The sequence below is a fragment of the Salvelinus fontinalis genome, chromosome 17 (genome assembly GCF_029448725.1).
Source record: "Salvelinus fontinalis isolate EN_2023a chromosome 17, ASM2944872v1, whole genome shotgun sequence".
Taxonomy (NCBI): Eukaryota; Metazoa; Chordata; class Actinopteri; order Salmoniformes; family Salmonidae; genus Salvelinus; species Salvelinus fontinalis.
The window spans coordinates 31875421-31901197 of record NC_074681.1 but is presented as its reverse complement, the minus strand read 5'-3'; the positions used below and the strand labels follow the sequence as shown (position 1 = coordinate 31901197).

Below are 25777 nucleotides of genomic sequence, written 5' to 3'. Positions count from 1 at the left end.
TATGTTAGCACAGCCGAAAACTGTTGTCCTGATTAAAGAAGCAATAAAACTGGCCTTCTTTAGACTAGTTGAGTATCTGGAGCATCAGCATTTGTGGGTTCAAATACAGGCTCAAAATAGCCAGAAACAAAGAACTTTCTAATGAAACTCGTCAGTCTATTCTTGTTCTGAGAAATGAAGGCTATTCCATGCGAGAAATAGCCAAGAAACTGAAGATCTCGTACAACGCTGTGTACTACTCCCTTCACAGAACAGCGCAAACTGGCTCTAACCAGAATAGAAAGAGGAGTGGGAGGCCCCGGTATACTACTGATGAGGAGGACAAGTACATTAGAGTGTCTAGAATGAGAATCAGACGCCTCACAAGTCCTCAACTGGCAGCTTCATTAAATAGTACCCGCAAAACACCAGTCTCAATGTCAACAGTGAAAAGGCGACTCCCGGGATGCTGGCCTTCTAGGCAGAGTTGCAAAGAAAAAGCCATATCTCAGACTGGACAATAAAAAGAAAAGATTAAGATGGCCAAAAGAACACAGACACTGGACAGGGGAACTATGCCTAGAAGGCCAGCATCCCGGAGTCGCCTTTTCACTGTTGACGTTGAAACTGGTGTTTTGCGGGTACTATTTAATGAAGCTGCCAGCCTCTTCACTGTTGACGTTGAGACTGATATCTGACAAGGTATAGTTATACAACTTGGCGCAGTGGTCTAAGGCACTGCATCGTAGTGGTAGCTGTGCCACTAGAGATTCTGGGTTCAAGTGACCGGGAGACCCATGGGTCGGCGCACAATTGTCCCAGCGTCGTCCGGGTTAGTAGAGCGTTTGCCCGGCAGGGATGTCCTTGTACCATCGTGCACTAGCAACTCCTGTGGCGGGCCAGGCGCACTGCACGCTGACATGGTCGCCAGGTGTATGGTGTTTCCTCCGACACATTGGTGCGGCTGGCTTCCGGGTTAAGTGGGCATTGTGTCAAGAAGCATGTTTGGTTGGTTTGTGTTTCGGAGGACGCACGGCTCTCGACCTGCGCCTCTCCCAAGTCCGTACGGGAGTTGCAGTGATGAGACAAGACTGTAACTACCAATTGGATACCACAAAATTGGGGAGATAAAGTTTTTTTTTTAAAGTATAATAATTAAAAATAGATATAGTTGGCACTTAGGAGCACTGAGCTAGAACTGTTATAGTATAGGAGGCTACAGTATAGTACATACATTATACGGGGGCTCATCCTCCTCCTATCCCCTTAAGACACAAGCCATTCAACAAACAATGTTACTGTCACAAAAAGACCTCCGCATGACCCACAATGCACCTCAACAGGAAGTACCTGATCCTAACGCGCAAATCTGAGAAATGCTGGAATGACACAAAAGTTAGGAGGAAATAAAGATGAATGTCACAGTTACTTTGTGTATGTACATTACTCATTATATCTTGGGTTATCTGAGGCTACTTACATTTGGGAGTTCAGAGTCTGCTTTGTGGTAAGAGAGGAGTTTGTAGGTGTTCAGGTTGTTTTCGAAACTCCTGCAAAATATGAATGAAACATACTGTTATTCATCCTTCTACCATTCTCCAGAAGCCTCCATTACTGAGTTGCATAAGCTTTTAAAGGCCAGTGGAAAATCAATCACAATTCAATGAAGCTTCCAAATACAGAGATGTATGTTTATTTTACCAAAGAAATGTCCTATATACACAGAGTCAGATAATGTACCTCCCACGCAGTCTCACGGCTTCCTCAAAATTCTTCTCGTCCATGGATTTCTGGACATCTTGTGTCTATTGAGAAAATAATTAAGAATGGTAATTTGTCTCTAATCAACAGCCTACCAATTATCTTAATTCATAATATATCTATAATGTATACTGTAGGTAGAAGTACTTGGGGGTGTACAACATAAAAACACACCACTAAAATGGGGTAGGCTACCACTCCATATGTGTGCTTCATTTACAGTTGAGTAAAGCAATCTTGAACACACAGTGTAAGTGGCAGGCCAATATTACTTACCATCTGAACACACTCCATGAGGGGCAGACGGACAGCCTGGTTCCCACACAGAGACACCACACAGGCCGGGGTACTGTCTGACGCCTCCAGCAGGGCCAGGACCGCCTCCACTCCCATACGACTGGCCTGGACAGAAAGGTCAAAGGGTACACTGTATTTTAATAGTGACTTGGGACACTGGGAAAATACTGTAACTTTAAGTTCAAGTTAGAAATTGCTTAATAGTATGATATGACATGCTCTTTAAATTATGATGACCACTCTGAAACCTTGGTTGCCTCATGGTCACTAACCAAAACAAACAAACCAGGGATATTATGCAGCTATTAGACAAGCAGCAGCATAAATGGCTGTGACTCCAACTGAAAAGTAGCGCACTACATAGGGAATAGGGTGCCATTTGGGAAGCAATACTGAAACTGTAAGTGCCTTTTAATGATGTAAAATTGGTATGCGGATGTACCACTCACTAGGATCCTGTCGAAGGCAGAGGGGGTTCCTCCTCTCTGGACGTGACCCAGGATGGTGACTCGGGTGTCAAACCCCAGACAGCTAACAACTAGCTATAGCAGGAAAGGAAGATCAGAGAGCACTTAAATAACACTGGTTACATCCCAAATGGCACCCTATTCCCTATATAATGCAGTGCGTTTGACCAGACAGCTCTGATCTAAAGTAGTGCATTATATAAAGAATAGTGTGTCATTTGGGACTAACTATTGACTATTTGAAAACATGGTATTTGAGTTATGTTACATAATACACTATGTATGGCAGAAAGAGAATGAAAATGACATGCTATTTCTCAGGAAGAAAGACAGAAGGGGAAAGCGCAAGCACTGTAGACACATGCAAAACACTTCCTGTCATGTACACAGTAAGTGAGCCTCCTGTTATGCGGCAGGTCAAGGAGACACAGGATGAGCAATAGAGGGCGTAGAAGGAGCAGATATAACAGTACCCCCCCCTCGACCAGGCTTATCTGGGTGTGAGGTATAGAAATCACGTAAGAGGGAGGGGTCCAGAATGTGACGGTGGTGCACTCAGCAGCGGGACGGTATAGGCAGGATGGTCATCGATGAGCCGAGGGGGTGGAGGAGCAGCTGCAGGAGGAGACAGGGGACTGGAGCACACAGGTTTAATTTAGGGATACATGGAAGGCAGGATGGATCCTGAGAGAGGCTGGGCGTTTCAGGCCCACAGCAGAGGGGTTAATGACACGGTCAATTTCAAAGGGACCAATGAATTGGGGGGACAGTTTCTTCGATGCCACCTTCAATGGCAGGTCCTTTGATGAGAGCCATACCTTTTGACCTGGGGTGTAGACTGGGGCTGAGACCCGGCGACGGTTGGCTTGGGACTGGGTCCTGTCGGAGGCACGAAGAAGGGCAGCCCGAGCCTTCCTCCAGGTACGATGATAACAGCGCAGATGGTCCTGGACAGGGGGAACCGCAACCTCAATCTCTTGGGCGGGGAACAAGGTAGGTTAGTAACCCAGAGCATACTCGAAAGGTGACATACCTGACGAGGTGTTGGTGAGGGTGTTGTGGGCATATTCAACCCAGGTTAGCTGAGCGCTCCAGGAAGAAGGGTTAGCAGAAGTCACGCAGCGTACGGCAGTCTCCGTCTCTTGGTTGGCCAGTTCGGTGTGGCCGTTGGTCTGGGGGTGATATCCAGAAGAAAGACTGACATTGATACCAAGAGCTGAACAGAAGGATTTCCATACCTGGGAGTTGGGTCCCCAGTCGGAAACGATGTCAGTGGGAATGCCCATGCAGACAAAACACATGGGATACTAGCAGGTCCACAGTCTCCCTGGAGGACGGAAGCTTGGAGAGGGGAATAGCGAGCCACTTTGGAAAACCTATCAATAATGGTGAGGATGACGGAGTTACCGTTAGATGGGGGAAGGCCAGTGACGAAGTCCAGAGCGATGTGTGGGTAAGGGAATAGGGCGCAGCAGTCCGGAAGTAGGTTTAGTGGAAGTTTTGTTCCGAGCACAAACCGAGCAGGCTGAGACAAACTCCCGGACATCTCTCTCCATGGCGGGCCAACAGAAGCGCTGATGCAGGAAGGCGAGGGTCCAGTTCATACCAGGGTGACAGGTGAGGTGAGTAGAATGGCCCCACTGAAGAACAGAGCGAACACAATCTGGAACAAACAAAGCATTCCTTGGACCGTTACCCGGATCAGGCTGGTTCTGCTGAGCCTGGCGGATACGGGACTCGATCTCCCAGGCGACGGTGGCAATGATGCAGGTGGATGGCTCAATGGCTTCTTTCTCGGTACCCGTGCTGTCGGTGGTGAACTGGCGAGAGATGGCATCAGGCTTGATATTCTTTGAACCGGGGCGATAAGCGAGTGTGAAATTGAATCTACCGAAGAAGGCCCACCTGGCTTGCCGGGAGTTCAGACGTTTGGAAGTCTGGATCTAGGACAGATTTTTATGGTCAGTCCACACGATGGGGGTACAGGGGGGTACAGAGCCCTCGAGCCAGTAACGCCATTCCTCAAGAGCCAGCTTAGCTGCCAGGAGTTCCCAGTTTCCGATGTCAAAATTCCTCTCTGCAGGTGAGAGCTTACGGGAAAAGAATGCACATGGGTGGACCTTCTGATCAGAGGGGGAACATTGAGACAGAACAGCACCTACCCCGGTGTCAGAGGCGTCCAACTCCACGATGAACTGGAGTCCTGGGTTGGGCTGAGTAAGGACCGGAGCGGAGGTGAAGCGACGCTTGAGTTCCAGGAATACTGCCTCTGCCTCAGGAGTCCATTGGGATGGAGTGGAGGTGGAGGTGAGAGTGGTGCAGCCAGACGGCTGTAGTTGCGGATTAAACTTCTGTAAAAATGTGCAAACCCCAGGAAACGCTGTAGCTGCTTCAGGTTGGAGGGCGCAGGCCACTCTGTGACTGCCATGACCTTGGAAGGGTCTATACGTAACTGTACCTGTGCAATAATATAACCAAGGAAAGACACTGAAGCAGCATGGAACTCACATTTCTCAGCTTTAACAAAAAGCTTATTCTCCAACAGCCGTTGAAGAACTTGGCAAACGTGTTGATGGTGAGCCTCAGGGTCCTTGGAAAAAATCAGGATGTCATCTAAATAGACAAAAATGAAGTGTCCAATCACATCCCTCAGCACATCATTGACTAGGTTCTGGAAAACAGCAGGGGCGTTAGTTAGACCAAAAGGCATGACCAGATACTCAAAGTGATCCAGTGGTGTGTTGAACGCAGTCTTCCACTCGTCCCCCTCTCTTATGCGGACAAGGTGGTCGGCATTTCGGAGGTTGAGTTTGGTAAACACTGTGGCCCCATGGAGGGGGAAAAAGCAGAGCTGATGAGTGGCAAGGGGTACTTGTTCTATTACTGTGATATTATTCAGCCCACGGAAGTCTATGCACGGCCTCAGTGACCCATCCTTCTTCTTCACAAAGAAAAACCCAGCACCCACCAGGGAGGAAGATGACTTGATAAGTCCTGCAGCCAGAGAATCCTGGATGTACCTCTCCATAGCCTCTTGCTCAGGACGAGAGGTTAATTAACCGGCTACTGGGAGGAGGAGCTCCAGGCTGGAGGTCAATGGCACAGTCGTACGGCCAGTGAGGCGGCAGCGACAGGGCACGGTGCTTGCTGAACTGATGACAGGTCCGGAGGTTGTAGAATGAACTGGGGCACAGAAAAGGCAGGGAGAAGGGGAGAATGTAGACAAGTAGAGTGACAAAATGAACTCCAAGTGATTACCTTTCCAGCAGTCCAGTCAATCTGTGGGTTGTGTAGCTTTAACCATGGATGGCCAAGAACCAGGGGGGAGTAAGGATAGTCGATTATGTGGAAACTGATCTTTTCCTGGTGGTTTCCAGAGAGACAGGATGACATGGACAGTTCTCTCACAGACACAGGCGAGGAGCTGTCCATTGAGAACGTTGGCATCGAGGGGTTGAATCGAGTGTGACAGTGTCCAGGCCCAACTGGGTAACGACATCTCGGTACAGGAAGCTCCCGTCGGCGCCCAAATCGATGAGAGCAGAGAGAGGAAAAGCCTGGCTCTGCCACACAAGGTTGCCTTCAAGCAGGGGTCTGGGCGAAGTTGGGCAGGCGATTTGGCTCAACAGTATATCCCCCACTACCCTCTTTTGCTGGATGCAGGGAAGCAGTGGAGACAAAGTCACCAACCTGGCGACAGTATAGGCAGCTCCTAGCGCCGATTTGCCACTGCCTTTCCTCTGGAGAGAGACGGGCCCGGCCAAGCTGCATGGGTTCAGGATCAGGAAGACCCTTGGAAAGGGATGCAGTCGGAGAAGGAGGACAAGGTGCTGAAGCAGAGGTTATGGTGCATGCAACCTTACCTACTCTCTCCCTCCGACGCTCACGGAGACTGTTGTCGATGCGGATGGCGAGAAAGATGAATTCATCGAGTCCATCAGGCTCATCCCTAGACGCCAACTCGTCCTTGATGGTCTCAGTGAGCACATTCTGGAATTCTCCCCTGAAGGGCCTCCTCATTCCAGCTGCTTTCAGTGGCGAGGGTGTGAAACTCACATGCCATCTCAGCAACACTATGGGGGCTTTGACAGAGGGACAGGAGTCGTTTAGCGGCATACTTACAGCAGACCAGGTGGTCAAAGACTTTATTCATCTCCTCCGTGAATCTGGAGTAGGAGAAGCAGACGGGGGACTGTCTCTACCACACCGCTGTGGACCAGGAAAGCGCTGCTCCATGGAGGCAGCTAATCAGGAAGGAAATCTTGGCATGTTTGCTAGCATAAGATTAGGGCTGTTGCTCAAATACTAGTGAACATTGTACTAAAAAGGCTCTGCAAGCTCAGAGGTTGCCATCGTAGCGCTCAGGAGTCGGAACAAACGGATCCCGAGGCAGAGAAGAAGGACTTGGGACTGGTTTTGAGCTCTGGGCGAAGGTTCAGCCCTGTAGGTCAGACAGTCTCCGTGAAAACTCCTTGATGTGCTCCAGAAGGGCTTTCAGGACTTGGTCATGTTGCTCGAGCAGGGCGCCTTGGCCGGCGAGAGTTTGGTCAGATCGTACTGTTACGTGGCAGGTCAAGGAGACACAGGATGAGCAGTAGAGGGCATGGCAAAAGCAGATGTAACACCTCCAACACTTATACCTTTTGTGTCCAAAATGTCACCCTATTCTGTATATAGTGCACTACTTTTAACCAGAGTCCAATGGGCCCTGGTCAAAAGTAGTGCACTAAATAGGGAATAGGGTGCCACTTTGGACTCAACCTTGTTCGTCTGTTCTCCCATGTAAAATGTACTGTATAAGACTCTTACCGGCACAGAGATCCTATAAGTTCTATATGTAATTCTATGCTTACTAGGTTCTTAGGTACGGTGACGAAGAACAAGGTGGCAATGCACAAACAGGAAGGAGTATAATTCACAGAACTTTACATCATTAAGAAAGGTCCATGAAAAGACTTCAGAGTTCAAACATGTAGAGCATGTTGTTAATGGGACAGAGAGTGAGAGTTGACAATGTCCAACCAGAAGGAACCACGGCACAAAGGAGTACTGTACCAGACCTGGGTTCAAAAACGATTTGAAATCATTTAAAATACTTAAGTTGGGCTTAATTGAGCTTGGCTGGTGCTTGGTAACAATAGAATAGTCACAAAACTGCAAACCCCACCCATCTGTCACTCAGCAAACATTCAAAGTATTTGAAAGATTTTAAACATTTGAACTCAGGTCTGCAGATGAGTACTGTAACAGTACAAGACAGCTGGGCTGGGCTGGGCTGGTCTTCTCATAGCACTTACTTCCTTAATATGGTTTGTAGTGATAGGCTTGTTGTGGCAATCTATCGCCCCCTCAGCTACAATAATGATATTGAGCCGTTTCTTATCTGCACGGTTCTATAGGAATACAAACAAAGCACAGATATACAGTACATGACAGAAAAGTTTTGCATTTGGCTTGTCAAAAGCTGGACCCAGTTTATGCTGAAACAGCTGCATGCCTACCTAAGAACGAGAAAGAACAGATATGTCTACTACCTCTTCTTTCTTTCTTTCTTTCTCTATCTTTCACTGTACAGATTCCTTTCATCTGTAAAGCATGGAGCTATTCACGCATCTGTAGGACCTGCTTTTGGTTCCCCCTTCGTTGCATATTCAGATACTCACATCCTTGACATTATCAACAGTAATAGCCTTTCCTTGTCTGTCAATGGCTCCTTCGGCAACTATGATTATATTCAGCCTTGAACCCCTGGATCGGCTCTGGGCATTAAGAAACACACTGCATGAATGAACACTGTTGATTTTGCTATGGTTGAAGGGAATACAATACACTACAACACTTGGTTATTGGTTATTACTGCATTGTCGGAACTAAAAGCACAAGCATTTCGCTACACTCGCATTAACATCTGCTAACCATGTGTATGTGACAAATAACATTTGATTTGATTTGTGATCACTAAGCAGTACATCCCATTCAATGTAAAGCATAGATTAAAATGTGTTTATTGTTACATCTGCACATGTCAGATGCCACCTGTGTGTGTGTGTGTGTGTGTGTGTGTGTGTGTGTGTGTGTGTGTGTGTGTGTGTGTGTGTGTGTGTGTGTGTGTGTGTGTGTGTGTGTGTGTGTGTGTGTGTGTGTGTGTGTGTGTGTTTTTTTTACCTCAGATAGTTTCTGACACATATGTTCCTCCCAACCATCCTCAGGGGGCATCTCAGGGATCAGGACCCAGTCGGCCCCACAGGCCAGAGCACTGACTAGAGCCAGGTACCTACACACGCATACACACACACATGCAAACACACACACATTAGAATATAATAAACTATAAATAACTACATGCAAACACAAACCCATTTGTATGTATTATGAACAAACATTTTCAAAGCAAGACCGCTGAGAGCCCATCGCTAAATTACAGCAAGGAAATACACAAGAATAAAGCAGGAAGTCAGAGCAGCAAATAAATGTCATTCCATACCCACAATGCCTTCCCATGACCTCTAGCACAAACGTCCTCTGGTGGCTGAGAGAAAGGAGAGAAGTTTGTGTAAATGTTGAGTGTGTACAAACAACACCACTGAGCTGTAATATGTACCCTTTATTAATGCTATACTATACTATACTGTTTCTGTCAGTACCTCTGTGCAGTAGTCATGATGGCGTCTACCACCTCTATGATTCTGTGCAGGGCAGAGTCTGTCCCGATGGTCATGTCAGTGCCACAGAAGTCGTTGTCAATGGATCCGACCATTCCCACGATGTGCAGCTCTGAGTTGTTCTGGGCAGCCTCCTCATCAATCAGACCTTTAAACAGGATACACAAGACACCACAATTTAACCCACTAGGTTTACTACTGAGTAATGTACACTCATTGGTGGAATGGCTGTATATAGGCTTTGGTATACAGACTTTGGTAATACCTAGTAATACATGTCTTACTACATATCATGTGGGAAAATATTTTTTGCGCAATTTACGTAGGAAATTAGTCATCTAATTTAGTGATAGAGTAGATTACTGTGAACATTTGGTCCACTACATGGACTACAAAGTTCAGTTACCCTGTCGGACAAGTTCTTCCAGTAGTCCGCTCCACTCCTCTCTGAAGAGGTTGGCCCCCGTGAGGCTACCGTCCCCTCCGATCACACACAGGTTGGTGATGCCACGCAGAACCAGTTGGTGGGCAGCCTTTAGACGCCCCTCGTGGCTGCGGAACTCCTTGCAGCGGGCACTGCCAATGACTGTGCCACCCTGACAGGAAAACACAACAGCTAAGAATTCAAATGAATGGATGAATGACAGTTGGAAAGATGGATTGCTGAATGGATGACATTGATGGATGGATGGATAGGTTGAGGTTGGACAGATAGATGAAGGAAGATTGGGTGGATGGGTGATTGGGTGGATGGGTGAAGGATAGATGGAGGGATGGATGGATGATTGAATGAATGTTGGAAGGATAGATGGATAAATGTGGATGGATGGATGTTGGATGAATGGGCAGATGAAGGTTGGATGGATGGAACACAACAGCTCTAGACCAAACCAATGGATGGCATAATCTGACACATAATCTGCTGCAGTCATTGATATGCCTCATTAATTCAACCTCTCATTTAGTTGTTTTGTGTTGAATGGTATGTTTTGTTGTTGTCATTAACTAACAGGTTCATGCAGAATCCACAATGACAAGGCACCTTCCACTCTGTTAGCATCAGGCAGAAATGCAGCTGCGCTCATCTGTCACATGCAATTTGTAAATTACAAGTCTGGGACCACAAATATATTTATACCATTTGGGATTTGGATTTTATTCTGGATCCCCATTAGCTGCCAAGGCAGAAGCTACTCTTCCTGGGTTCCAATCACAATTAAATACAATAAAACATGTCTGGGCTGTGTGCTAGTCACTTAAACAGACAGCTCAGTGATTTCAACATGTCAATACCGCTCAAAAAGACAAGTAGTAATGCAGTCAATCTTTCCTCCACCCTGAGCCAGGAGAGATTGACATGGATATTATCAATGCTGGCTCTCCGTATACATCTAAGGGCCAGCTGTGCTGCTCTGTTCTGGTCCTACTGTAATTTGCCTATGTCCCTCTTTGTGGCACTTGACCATATGACTGGACAGTAGTCCGGGTGCAACAAAACTAGGGCCTGTAATACTTGTTTTGTTGATTGTGTTGTTAAGAAGGCAGAGCAGCGCTTTATTATGGACAGACCTCTCCCCATCTTAGCTACCGTTGCATCAATATGTTTTGACCATGACAGTTTACAATCCAGGGTTACCCCGAGCAGTTTAATCTCCTCAATTTGCTCAATTACCACATTATTCATTACAAGGTTTAGTTGAGGTTTATGGTTTAGTGAGTGATTTGTCCCAAATGCTTTTAGTTTTTTTAATATTTAGGACCATCTTATTTCTCGCTGCCCATTCTGGAACTGACTGCAGCTCTTTGCTACATAGAAACACAGGCTTTACTCAGTGCCAGTGATTTTAAAAAGTAAGGGGTCTAGACCAATGCCCTCGAGAATGCCCGACTACCTGGATTATGTTGGAGAGGCTTCCATTAAAGAACACCCTCTGTGTTCTGAAAGACAGGTAACTCTCAATCACAATATAGCAGGGGATGTAAAGCCATAACACATTTTTCCAGCAGCAGATTATGATTGATAATGTCAAAAGCTGCACTGAAGTCTAACAAGACAGCCCCCACAGTTTTCTTATTAAAAAATGTTCTCAGACATTTGCGTAAGTGCCGTACATGTTGAATGCCCTTCACTATAAGCGTGCTGAAAGTCTGTTGCTAATTTGTTTACTTTGAAATAGCATTGTATCTGGTCAAACACTATTTTTTCCAAAAGTTGACTAAGGGTTGGTAACAGGCTGATTGGCTTAAGGGTGCTTTGCTATTCTTAGGTAGCGGAATAACTTTCAGCTCATATTCCTAGCATTGTATACTGTACATAGCCTATGGGAATTCTAAAGAAATGCCTAGTATTTTGCCTAAAGGCACAAATACACACAGTAGTCAGTTCACTGGCCTCCTTACCACTTGTAACATGCTGGAGACACTTTCCCATGATGCCTCTTCAATGTTATCTCCACCGTCTACCATACCCTGGTAACCCTGCAAGGAGAAAAGAAACATTAACATTGGCCTATATTTCCTAATTTCCGAACATCTTCACCACTTATAATGTTGTTACATAGTATCAGTCATTGACTCTACAATGCAGCTTTGCTATTTGGGCTATTGACATTCACTTTGAGATGACGATGCTAAATCATGCTAACTACTGCCTGTAAAAGTAGACAACAGATTATCAAAGATACTGTCACTACTGGCCTCCATAGACAACTCAAGGTATCCTCCGTCCTCCATTGAATCAGACAGATTGTAACAATAATCAACAAGACCATGGAAATCAAAGGGCTCATATATACCAATACTAATCAGTGGGAATAGGGGACAGGTGTGCGTGATGAAAGTTCCGGAGGGATCCGTGACAGTGAGGAACCGCTTAAGGCCCATATCTCTCAGCTCCCTGCCTAGCAATAATGATGCAATGTGTAGCGATAACGAGGAGACTCCACCCAAAGTGGGGTCTGTATACTACCACGGGTGAAACCATGTCTTTGTCTAATGCAGCTGTATTGAGCCTCTGGGAAGATTAAACTTGGTTTGAGCTTTCACAGTGTCCGTCGAGTTCTTACTCTAATAATAGAACCTAACACCTCTTACATTCAGTGCCTGCATCCCAAATGGCACCCTATTCCCATGTATAGTGCCCTACTTTTGACCAGGACCCATAGGAATCTGGTCAAAAGTAGAGCACTATATAGGAAATAGTGCACTACTTCTGACCAGAACCCGATGGGCCCCGATCAAAAGTAGTGCACAAAATTGGAAACCTTATGGGCCCTGGTTAAAGGTGTTGCACTATATAGGGCACTGGACAAAAATAGTGCACTATATAGGGAATAAGATGCCATTTGGGACAAAGCCAGTGAGTGTGATGTGAGCCTCCTCAACGGAATGCCTTTCATCACTCATTAAACACCAGAGTCTCTAACAATAGACAACACTTAAGCAAAGTTCCCTGCCACTGTTTCCACATGCTATCATTTTAACATTGGTGGCACAAATCCCCACTCAAGTCATGGTACCAATATTAGCATTGTTCGTTCAAATCGTCTAAGTGACTTCGTTGAGCTTCACCATAAATTGTAGATACTTTTGGATGATTTAGACATGATGCGTGAAAAATGCTTATATCAGTCCCATGACTTGAATGGGATTTGTGCCACAAATGCTAAAATGTTAGCATGTGGAAACAGTGCTAGGGAAACAAAACCAACGCACGAATTGCTGTCCTACCTTGTCCATAGACTGCTTACAGGGTAAGGAAACCAATGTGTAATTTTTTAATTTGGGCGTACTATCGCTTGAAGAAGCTACTTATCTATGGGAAACCACTCCCACTACCAACTGCTCCCATTTTCTATAAAGGGCCCTGGTCAAAAGTAGTGCACCATATAGGGAATTTAGGACTGACCCCATTGTTAACTAGAAATGACACAACGACAAGGTTCCAGTTCAACAAGTTTACTAAACCGTATTAGCACACTACATGGTTGCCATTGTACTCAGGTCAGGTTCATCCACAACGAGCCTGCTGCGCAGCCGCACTAATAACAGAGTGAATGCCCCGTAAAAACAGAAATATAGGGATACTTAAAACATGAACTTAACACCCATGACATGGCAAAATGTTAAATAACCTTACTTCTCATTTTCATGACCCTCATTTGAAAGAATAGCTTTGTCCCCTGAACACAGAGCTTGCCAGAGTTGATTTGTTTCAGTGTCAGTGGTAGAATGGTACAAGCCCCCAAGTAGTGTCTGTCATGATCTCACCTCATGGATGAAGTAGACTTTAGCTCCCACATAAATACCCATGCGGACCACAGCCCGAACAGCAGCATTCATACCTGCACAACGAGAGAGAGAGTGAGTGAGTGAGTGAGTGAGTGAGTGAGTGAGTGAGTGAGTGAGTGAGTGAGTGAGTGAGTGAGTGAGTGAGAGAATTAAAAATGTCAGTACATGCATTGCATGTCCATTCAGTAGACTCCAGACTGAAAACACTCATCAGAGAGATGGAATGAATCAGAGATAAATCAACCAAATTAAAGTGATGTCCCACTGAATCAACGTTGTTTTCAAGGAAATGACGTTGAACCAACATGGAATAGACATTGAATTGACGTCTTTGCCTAATGGGGTGCTTCGTCCAGCAGAGAAAGATGCTTGCATAGCCATCGGCCATGTGTCATTGCATTAATTCAATATCTAATACATTTTCCATTTACAGTCTGAAAACTGATCATAATGATTATACAAACTGGCATCTTAGTTGTACCAAAACTGTAAGCCCTGATTCTGGTACTGTGGGTTGGCTAGTGTCATGCAGTCATGCTAGGATACCAGTAACAATATAAAATGAAGGAGATGAGTCTACACATGGAGAATGGCACAGATTTCTCAATGTGGATTAATAATGATAAACACTTTAAAAGTTATTAATCCACTGGAAGATTTCCTGAAGCATGTCCCATGGTTCTGTGAGTCATTATAGAAATCCCCCTATATACAGAACAAACTGATCTTTTCTGGCAGGTAAGACTTGCAAGTGGTTTTTACTAACATCATGTGAGAAAATATGCATACTGATTGAATTCATGTGCATTATACATTTGAAACTAAATTATTCTCAATAACATTTGACATAGCGTTTTCACATGTGCTCAAATGTCATCACATGTGCAGTTGGCATGGCATCACGTTTAAATTTTGTATCACCATGTTGTCACTTTTATTTCAAATGAGATCATGTTTTCTTCACGTTGTTACATGTTATCACATTAACTTTACATAAAATCACGTGATCACGTTTTTCCCAAAAATTGGAAAGCTGCCGCGGTCATCCCCCTCTTCAAAGGAGGAGAAACTCTAGACCCTAACTGCTACAGACCTATATCTATCCTACCCTGCCTTTCTAAGGTCTTCGAAAGCCAAGTTAACAAACAGACCGACCATTTCGAATCCCACCGTACCTTCTCCGCTATGCAATCTGGTTTCAGAGCTGGTCATGGGTGCACCTCAGCCACGCTCAAGGTCCTAAACGATATCTTAACCGCCATCGATAAGAGACATTAATGTGCAGCCGTATTCATCGACCTGGCCAAGGCTTTCGACTCTGTCAATCACCACATTCTTACCGGCAGACTCAACAGCCTTGGTTTCTCAAATGACTGCCTCACCTGGTTCACCAACTACTTCTCTGATAGAGTTCAGTGTGTCAAATCGGAGGGCCTGTTGTCCGGACCTCTGGCAGTCTCTATGGGGGTGCCACAGGGTTCAATTCTCGGGCCGGCTCTCTTCTCTGTGTACATCAATGATGTCGCTCTTGCTGCTGGTGATTCTCTGATCCACCTCTACACAGACGACACCATTCTGTAAACCTCTGGCCCTTCTTTGGACACTGTGTTAACTAACCTCCAGACGAGTTTTAATGCCATACAACTCTCCTTCCGTGGCCTCCAACTGCTCTTAAACGCGAGTAAAACTAAATGCACGCTCTTCAAACGATCGCTGCCCACACCTAACTGTGGATCAAATCTATTATTATTATTAACAAAAAACACAAATATAACTTGAGAAATTCAATGCAGTGTGCTTTACTCTGGACGGTTCTGACTTAGAATATGTGGACAACTACAAATACCTAGGTGTCTGGTTAGATTGTAAACTCTCCTTCCAGACTCACATTAAGCATCTCCGATCCAAAATTAAATCTAGAATAGACTTCCTATTTCGCAACAAAGCCTCCTTCGCTCATGCTGCCAAACATACCCTTGTAAAACTGACCATCCTACTGATCCTTGACTTCGGTGATGTCATTTACAAAATAGCCTCCAACACTCTACTCAACAAATTGGATGCAGTCTATCAAAGTGCCATCTGTTTTGTCACCAAAGTCCCATATACTACCCACCACTGCGACCTGTATGCTCTCGTTGGCTGGCCCTTGCTTCATACTCGTCGCCAAACCCACTGGCTCCAGGTCATCTACAAGTCTCTGCTAGGTAAAGCCCCGCCTTATCTCAGCTCACTGGTCACCATAGCAGCACCCACCCGTAGCACGCACTCCAGCAGGTATATCTCACTGGTCACTCCCAAAGCCAATTCTTCCTTTGGCCCACTTTCCTTCCAGTTCTCTGCTGCCAATGACTGGAACGAACTGCAAAAATCACTGAAGCTGGAGACTCATATCTCCCTCATCAGCTTAAAGCACCAGCTGTCAGAGCAGCTCACAGATCACTACACCTGCACATAGCCCATCTGTAAATAGCCCATCCAACTACCTCATCCCCATACTGTATTTATGTATTTATCTTTGAACCTTTGCATCTTTGCACCCCAGTATATCTACTTGTCTCACAGCCGTTAAAAGAACTGGACCAAGGTGCAGCGTGGTGAGCGTACATTTTCTTTATTTAATTGAAAAGACGCAGAACAAAACAATAAACACTATAAAAACTAACCGTGAAGCTACAGGCTATGTGCCCTAAACAAAAGTCAACTTCCCACAAACACAGGTGGAAAAAAGAGCTTCCTAAGTATGGTTCCCAATCAGAGACAACGATAGACTGCTGTCCCTGATTGAGAACCATACCCGGCCAAAACATAGAAATAGAAAATCATAGAAACACAAAACATAGAATGCCCACCCCAACTCACGCCCTGACCAAACCAAAATAGAGACATAAAAAGGATCTCTAAGGTCAGGGCGTAACAACTTGCACATTCATCTTCTGTACATCTACCATTTCAGTGTTTAATTGCTATAATAATTTATAATTATAATTTCTTCACCACCATGGCCTATTTATTGCCTTACCTCCCTTATCCTACCTCATTTGCACACACTGTATATATACTTTTTCTACTGTATTATTGACTGTATGTTTGTTAATTCCATGTGTAACGCTGTGTTGTTCTATGTGTCGAACTGCTTGCTTTATTTTGGCCAGGTCGCAGTTGAAAATGACAACTTGTTCTCAACTAGCCTACCTGGTTAAATAAAGGTGAAATAAATAAAATATAAAAGGTGTTTTTTCCATAAGGATTTAAGACAAATTAAAGTCATGAACAACTAGCCTATTTCCCAAATATTCCAATAGCCTCTAAGAAGTTACTGTTCTCCTAAAGTTGCAGCTTTCAAAAATAATGGAAGTCGGAGTCTATAGGCTATTCTCAATCACAGCTTTATGAGTGATATAACAAACAATAGCCTATTAAAACAGGCTGATGAGGCAACACAATTATTATCCAGTTCTCAAGACTGTAGACTTTGCTTCTATAAAACCCATTATTTATAACCTAACTCACTACGGTAAAACAGCCTGTTCCTCATCAGCTGACTGTCACTTTGCTCCATCATATGTATGAGACACAGACACAGACAGACACACCTGTACCATGCTGAATCTCCACCAGAAATAAATATTATATTTGCCTGCACTTAACCTCTGCTCAGGCTTCCAACAACAATATATTTGGTCATAATTTGTCCAGATGTAGCATGCGATTTTGCGCTATAGCTCAACGGGGGTTTTACCAGAGGTGTTCATTTTATTTATTTAGCTAACACACCTGACTCCAATAATCAACTAATCATGATCTTCAGTTTAATGCAATTAGTTTAAATCAGCTGTGTTTGCTAGGGATGGGGGGGAAACTGTGACAACAATCAGGCCCCTGAGGACTGGTATAGCACAATATTTTATGAGTACATAATCACGATAGGACAAAGGTTGACATCGCCCAACCCTATTGTGGGGAGCTAGAATTGTCATTACATGGTCATAAATGAAACTTGTAGGCTCCTGTCACTGGTGCTCTGGTGAGAAAGGGAGTAGCCTACTACTCTACTCCCCACCACGTCACACTTCAATGACAGATAGGCTATTATTGCAAATGTAGGATACTACAGTATAGTTCAGTGGAAATCTCAGCCTACTGTAGCCTGCATGCCAATAAGACAGTCCATATTCAGAGAGTACAATATTGTTACTGGATGACAGCCAGGCATGAAGCAATGAAGGGCTGAGTCACTATTACTCTATTACTACCACAGTCCTTAACTGGGATGTCAGTTGGGTTTCCACATTATAGTAGCATCCTGAGGCTCATTTTTGTTCTCTCTAAAGGACATTTGTTTTTGGTCCATATCTCTAAGACCATACTTGCCACTGTGTTAGGTTCTGTTGTACCTTTAAGAGGACATTCTGGGTTTTTCCAATGATACCATATGTGTATGAGTGTCACCTTGATATTTTTATCATTCTGGTTCTTCAAAATGGCAACCATCACAATTCCCATTACAATTAGCATATTTTATGGTAAGTGTGTGTAATTGTGTAATTATAATTTTTGTGAGTTTGATATTCAAATTGTTTCTAATAGATAAATATCTCAGTAGCAGTTTGGTGCGTTTTCAGAGCAGCCTTTGTAGTGGACATCAGGATGTACTATGTTTTCTACCTACTGTCACCATTTACTGTAATGTTACATTTTTCATATTATCAACTGAGATCCACTGAGATAATTTTATGGACAATAAAATAAAATAAAATAAATATATATAGAGATTTATTTTAATGTTCTTTGTAAGATGTTTTTTTTCCCACCCCAAACACTTATGTGGTGTTAAAAAAAATGAATAATCAAAAACCTTTTTTTTGCTGGGTCTCAGGAGGATAGTCAGAGAGGAAGAGGCAAAGTGAGAGGTTTTACTCTGCCCAAAATCTGTCCACGAAAATAAGCCCAAGAAGTGAGGAATTTTTGTATGGAGATCAACAAGAGTGTAAAATTGTCATTGCTAATTTGCTTGATCAAATAGAAGAGGGTTAGGTTGTTACGAATGTTACGAATAGACTGATATAAGTGGATGCATGTGAAGTTGAACCTGTTCTATAGATAGAGTACTCATCATGGATATAACCTGTTTAAGCATGGACATTGCCATTTTAAAGTAGTCAACAGGGTGTGGATTACTATGAGTTGGGAGCAATCAGCCAATGAAGAAGAAAATTGAATACTTTAAACGGAGATAGCCTAAATGGCGCTGCCCATAATGTCATAGACGTTATAATGTCAGATACAATGATGAATGATGAGTCCTCTATCTCTTTGCCTGTTGTTCACACCTCTATGTGACCTCTCATTGGCTAGAAAGGTCCCACCAGATCTCACCTCCTCCCACCTGCCTTCCATCTTTGAGGACATGTATTTCGACTGTTACAGTGGTCACTTGACTATCTTGTCAATATAATATACAATCTTTGGAATAGTGACGCATAGAGGCAAAACCAATGATGTACAGTTGAAGACAGGATACGGTGTATTTCACAACACAGGCGTATGTACGCATACAACCTCTTCTTTTCAGCACTACTGACCCTTCGAGATAGAAGGAAGCAAAGTAAAAAACAGCAGGCCAGTGAAACACAGAGACATAACACTGTGTTTGAAGGCTATAAGTAAGGCCACAATATTAGGGCCATGCACAGTAACAATCTTTAAAGCTGTAGAGTAGGGTTGGGTGATACACTATATATATGTGACACCCCTTCAAAAGTATGTGGACACCCCTTCAGATTAGTGTATTCGGCTATTTCAGCCCCACCCATTGCTGACAGGTGTATAAAATCGAACACACAGCCATGCAATCTCCATAGACAAACATTGGCAGTAGAATGGTCTTTCTGAAGACTTCAGTGACTTTCAACGTGGCACTGTCATAGGATGCCACCTTTCCAACAAGTCAGTTCGTCAAGTTTCTGCCCTGCTACAGCTGCCCCGGTCAAATGTAAGTGCTGTTATTGTGAAGTGGAAACATCTAGGAAAAAACAATGGCTCAGACGCAAAGTTTTAGCCCACACAAGCTCACAGAACGGGACCACCGAGTACTGAAGTCCTCGGTTGCAACACTCACTACCAAGTTCCAAACTGCCTCTGGAAGCAATGTCAGTACAATAACTGTTTGTTGGGAGCTTCATAAAATGGGTTTTCATGGGCAATCACCATGCGCAATGCCATCTGGCAGTCCGACGGATGAATATGGGTTTGGCGGATGCCAGGATAACGCTACCTGCCCAAATGCATAATGCCAACTGTAAATTTTGGTGGATGAGGAATAATGTTTTTTCATGGTTAGGACTAGGCCCCTTAGTTCCAGTGAAGGGAAATGTTAACGCTACAGCATACAATGAGATTCTATACAATTCTGTGCTTCCAACTTTGTGGCAACAGTTTGGGGAAGACCCTTTCCTGTTTCAGCATGACAATGCCCCTGTGCACAAAGCGAGGTCCACGCAGAATTGGTTTGTCGTGATCAGTGTGAAAGAACTTGACTGGCCTGCACAGAGCCCTGACCTCAACCCCATCGAACACTTTTGGGATGAATTGGAACGCCGACTGCGGGCCTTACATAATCGCCCAACATCAGTGCCTAACCTCACTAGTTCTCTTCCCAGAAGGTTGAAGGTCATGTAGTGTACGTCAGCTTTTAACAAGGCTGGAGAACTGACAGTGTACAAGATCGTGTTTATGAGCAGAATAGAACAGATCACATTAACTGGGATGATATTCCTTCTCATGGGAGCTGAAAGCCACGCCTGCAATATTATGATAGGCTGCCACTTCTACAGTATGCTGCCAATTAGCAAGTAATGTTGCATGTTGTCAACAGAAGAGTCAGTGAAGGCACAGAACGTTACTGGCATATATTGCTCGTGGCAGCTAGTTGCCTGTAAATTATTGTGAATTTTACAATAACTTACTGACAAATGTTTTCCAGTTAATATGGAAAATACAAATTCACAGCAACTTCTAACAACAAGTTGCTGTTAAATTGCTGGAAAATGCACAATAACCTCATTACAGAGCAGCTTGTTAGTGACACATGCTCTTACAACATTTGCAGAACAGACAGTGTCAAATGAGGTGCTCAACTTGCACTGGCATAACCTTCAAATTTAATCTGCTACAACACTTCCACTGATGGTTGGCACAAATATACATATATTTGACCGTTTCCCAAAATATGCTAATGAACCCCACCAGTACATTGCCCTCACCTACCAAAGCGCAGCGAGGATCGTACCTTATATTAAAAATATTTGGTGAAAAAATGTCCCATTATAAAGTTGAAGTCGGAAGTTTACATAAACTGAGTTTAAATGTATTTGGCTAAAGTGTTTCACAATTCCTGACATTTAATCATAGTAAAAATTCCCTGTCTTAGGTCAGATAGGATCACCACTTTATTTTAAGAATGTGAAATGTCAGAATAATAGTAGAGAGAATTATTTATTTAAGATTTTATTTCTTTCATCACATTCCCAGTGGGTCAGAAGTTTACATACACTCAATTAGTATTTGGTAGCATTGCCTTTAAATTTATTAACTTGGGTCAAACGTTTCGGCTAGCCTTCCACAAGCGTCCCACAATAAGTTGGGTGAATTTTGGCCCAATGCTCCTGACAGAGCAGGTGTAACTGAGTCAGGTTTGTAGGCCTTCTTGCTCACACATGCTTTTTCAGTTCTGCCCACAAATCGTCTATGGGATTGAGGTCAGGGTTTCGTGATGGCCAATCCAATACCTTGACTTTGTTGTCCTTAAGCCATTTTGCCACAACTTTGGAAGTATACTTGGGGTCATTGTCCATTTGGAAGACCCAGTCTTGAGATGTTGCTTTAATATATCCACATAATTTTCCATCTTCATGATGCCATCTATTTTGTGTAGTGCACCAGTCCCTCCTGCAACAAAGCACCCCCACAACATGATGCTGCCACCCCCTGCTTCACGGTTGGGATGGGGTTCTTCGGCTTGCACGTCTCCCCCTTTTTCCTCCAAACATATAACGATGGTCATTATGGCCAAACAGTTCTAATTTTGTTTCATCAGACCAGAGGACATTTCTCCAAAAAGTACGATCTTTGTCCCCATGTGCAGTTGCAAACCGTAGTCTGGCTTTTTTATGGCGGTTTTGGAGGAGTGGCTTCTTCCTTGCTGAGCGGCCTTTTAGGTTATATCGATATAGAACTCGTTTTACTGTGGATATAGATACTTTTGTACCTGTTTCCTCCAGCATCTTCATGTAACAGTATAGCTTCTGTCCCTCTCCTCGCCCCTACCTGGGCTTGTACCAAGGACCCTCTGCACACATCGACAACAGTCACCCTCGAAGCATCGTTACCCATCGCTCCACAAAATCCGCAGCCCTTGCAGGGCAAGGGGAACAACTACTTCAAGGTCTCAGAGCCAGTGACGTCACCGATTGAAACGCTATTAGCGCGCACCCTGCTAACTAGCTAGCCATTTCACATCGGTTACATTCACAAGGTCCTTTGCTGTTGTTCTAGGATTGATTTGCACTTTTCGCACCAAAGTACGTTCATCTCTAGGAGACAGAACGCGTCTCTTTCCTGAGCGGTATGATGGCTGCGTGGTCCCATGGTGTTTATACTTGCATACTATTGTTTGTACAGATGAACGTGGTAGCCTCAGGCGTTTGGAAATTGCTCCCAAGGATGAACCAGACTTGTGGAGGTCTACAATTTGTTTTCTGGGGTCTTGGCTGATTTCTTTTGATTTTCCCATGATGTCAAGCAAAGAGGCCCTGAGCAAAGAGGCCCTGAGTTTGAAGGTAGGCCTTGAAATACATCCACGGGTACAGCTTCAATTGACTCAAATGATGTCAATTAGCCTATCAGAAGCTTCTAAAGCCATGACATCATTTTCTGGAATTTTCCAAGCTGTTTAAAGGCACAGTCAACTTAGTGTATGTAAACTTCTGACCCACTGGAATTGTGATACAGTGAATTATAAGTGAAACTATCTGTCTGTAAACAATTGTTGGAAAAATTACTTGTGTCATGCCTAACCGACTTGCCAAAACTATAGTTTGTTAACAAGACATTTGTGGCATGGTTGAAAAACGAGTTTTAATGACTCCAACCTAAGTGTATGTAAACTTCCAACTTCAACTGTTTATAAACCCTGGACTGGGTATTGAGAGGCTTTGAACCAACAGATCTGCCATATTGGCATTCCCCGGTAGGAGCAGTCCTCCATAGGAATGAATGGAATTCTACAGTATTTCAATTAAATGTTTCAAGAACAAAATTACATGTATTTAAGTATGTTTTGGTTGTAGTGGGGACAGTAATATTAGTCATGTCCAAAAATGTATACTCTAAGGCAGGGGTGTCAAACTCATTCCACGGAGGGCCTAGTGTCTGCAGGTTTTTGGTTTTTCCTTTCAATAAAGCCCTAGACAACCAGGTGTGGGGAGTCCCTAACTAATTAGTGATGTTAATTCATCAATCAAGTACAAGGGAGGAGCGAAAACCCGCAGACACTCGGCCCTCCGTGGAATGAGTTTGACACCTGTGCTCTAAGGAAAATGTTTTCATATATTTTCCTTTTTTATGCTTAGCTCACATAACATAATTTTAAAGTATGCATGAAGATGTCTGTAATAGAATAAGCGTGGCAAAAACGAATGTAGACATTAATAAATGCATTTCTATCACTTGCAAAATATTTTTTACAAGGTAGGGGCGTGCCAAGATGGAGGTCCGGTGGCTTCAACATAGCTCCCCCAAATGGACATCTAGTTTATATATAAATCATTGGGAAAACCCCGCTACTTCCCGCTCCTCACGTAGGCCTGGCCGACAGTACATGATCCCCACCCTTCCTCACGACTCAAGTGGATGTCTGCCCATCTGTCATGTACGCTACAAGACCTGTGTTTTAACGCACAGGGGAAGTCGATTATGAAAGGCATTGCAACAGTCTATAAAGTTACATTCATTACAATATTAGGTACACGCCAATGATGGAATTTGAGGTGTACGGTCTATATCTTTGCTCTCTAAAATCTTGGCATGTAGACTTTAACATGCAGGGCGCGATAGCTGCAGACTGACATTTCTGCGCAACGTTATCTACCCAACGATTGGAAGTCTGCAATGCAGGCTTCAGTAACATCAAATATGGTATCCTAACTTATTTGCTCCTATAGCCTACATGTGTTTTATCGGTTATAAGAGTGCATAATCACCTTTCTTTAAATTACGAGAAATTGTAACATAACTTCCAAATAATTCCACAAATAATGGTTAGGCCCCTATTTTAAAATGTTACTGTTGAATAGCTTATAGACTGTCAGTGCCAATACTCAACCATATCATCTGTTGCATAATTTTGTTGACCATACGATAACAAATAGGCCTACTGTAAGACAAATTGATCCTTTAGGCTAAACAATGCCAATGATAGCACTTGGAAAAATGATAACTCAACAATTTGTTTCCCTTTTAGTATCATGTAGTTATTACACTGTAATCCATTTGATACAATATATCACTCTTATCCACTTGTTTCAATAATCGATACCTTGAGCATCTCCTCCACTTGTCAGAACGCCGATGGATTTCCCGGCGCCAGAGAGATTCTCAAATAATTTCTTTGTGTCCTGCTGCTTCGCCATGGCTCCTCTTCTATCCTTCACAAATATAATATCTGAACACCGGTAGTCTTAGTTTGTTTTGAAACAAAATAAATGATGCAGTGGTTACGCCCCCTTTTCCTGCTCTCGACACGCTCATCTCCCCATTGTTCCCGATGGCAGCAGTGAGCCTATGAGGGAGCTTTCCTCCTGTAATTAACTAATTGACAGTGCTGTTATCCAATAGATTACTGTATCACGTATATTCCTCAAACTTTTCAGACCAATTGGGTCCGTAGAAACTACTAAAGCGACAAGATGGTAGGGACTAGGAAAGTTTCCACTACTTACCACAGCCACAGAGTAAAAATTGGATATAGATTTTTTTCTTGGATCTTTTTGGTCTTAATTTAAGGTTAAGGTTAGGCATAAGGTTCGCAGTACGATTACTGTTAGGTTAAAGGTTATGGTTAGGTTTAAAATCACATTTTAATAAGATAAACTGTATAAATAGGTGGGGTTTATGCCTTTGAGGCTGTGGTAACTAGTGACGACCTAGGAACAGTTAAACAGGAAGCAATTGAGTAAAGTGCTTTATAGACGGTTGTCCTTCTGGCAGGTTCTCCCATCTCAGCCAAGGAACACTGTAGTTACATCAGAGTGGTCTTGGTCACCACCCTGACTAAGGTCATTCTTGCCCGGTTGCTCAGTTTGGTCGGATGGACAGTTCTAGACAGAGTCTGGGTAGTTCCATATTTTTTACAATTTCCCAATGATGGAGACCACTGTGCTCTTGGAAACTTTCAACACTGTAAAAATAGTTGTATACCCTTCCCCAGATATATCCCTCATCACAATTCTATCTTGGAGTTCGTTGAACTTCATGGTATGGTTTCTGCTCTGACCATGCATTGTCAGCTGTGGGACCTTATATAGACAGGTGTGTTTCTTTATAAATCATGTCCAAACTACTGAATTGGCCACATGTGGACTCCAATGTAGTGACAGCTCAAGGATGATCAAAGGCCATTATAGAAATCAGGCTAAAGCACAATAAAATGTGGAATAAATCAAAGGGGTATGAATACTTTCTGAAGGCACTGTAGGTATCCAGTAGCAGCAGTCATGGAGTGTGTGTGTAGCGAGGGTGGGTGTGTTCTGTGTGTGTGTGAGAGAGTGGGAGAGTGTTTGTGTGTGTGTTCGAGTCTAGGTGTGTGAGTGTGTATATGTGTGTTAAAGGTGCAGGGAGTCAGTGCAAGAGACCGGTTGAAGATTTCAGTGCTCTGATGGCTTGTGAGTAAAAACTGTGTCTGAGCCTGGAGGTCTGGGACCCGATGATGGTATTATTATTTAATAATAAGGATGATATTAAAGGTCACATAACCCACACTAAGCTTGTTACCATCCTTAGGTACAGTAGACTTCATTTTTGCTTTAGTCTAGACTGAAATGATACCTCTGGAGGGGTGGTTATAGAATATTTATGTGAAGCATAATTTGCATGGCCAGAAAAGAGAGAGAGAATTGACACCAGGATAATATGTCAGTAGCATGCAGTGTTCTTCCTTGAAAGCCTCCCCTTGAATCTGAACGAAAGGGCAGGTGGGGAACAGTAGATCATTTTATGTGTATGTTATTCTCCGAGTCAATATGATAAGCAGTGATGCAGAAG

At 43.7% G+C, this 25777-nt stretch overlaps 1 protein-coding gene across 4 annotated transcripts in view; it reads right to left on the bottom strand.

The window, feature by feature from the left end:
- LOC129814169 (ATP-dependent 6-phosphofructokinase, platelet type-like) overlaps positions 1-24269 on the bottom strand; it is a 41216-nt gene extending 16947 nt beyond the window's left edge. The window contains exons 1-12 of one of the 4 annotated variants that reach the window (XM_055867053.1): positions 24054-24269; positions 13436-13509; positions 11567-11644; positions 9573-9762; positions 9149-9314; positions 8989-9033; positions 8670-8778; positions 7802-7897; positions 2487-2579; positions 2017-2142; positions 1720-1784; positions 1460-1529 (exon numbers count right to left, since the gene is read on the bottom strand). In XM_055867053.1, coding sequence (XP_055723028.1) covers positions 1460-1529; positions 1720-1784; positions 2017-2142; positions 2487-2579; positions 7802-7897; positions 8670-8778; positions 8989-9033; positions 9149-9314; positions 9573-9762; positions 11567-11644; positions 13436-13509; positions 24054-24147 — 1206 coding nt within the window. In that variant the 5' untranslated portion in view covers positions 24148-24269. Of the gene's footprint in view, positions 1-1459; positions 1530-1719; positions 1785-2016; positions 2143-2486; positions 2580-7801; positions 7898-8167; positions 8264-8669; positions 8779-8988; positions 9034-9148; positions 9315-9572; positions 9763-11566; positions 11645-13435; positions 13510-24053 lie in introns of all 4 variants that reach the window. The other 3 variants (XM_055867051.1, XM_055867049.1, XM_055867052.1) reach the window with 3 other exon arrangements.
- Between the last annotated feature and the right edge of the window lie 1508 nt (positions 24270-25777).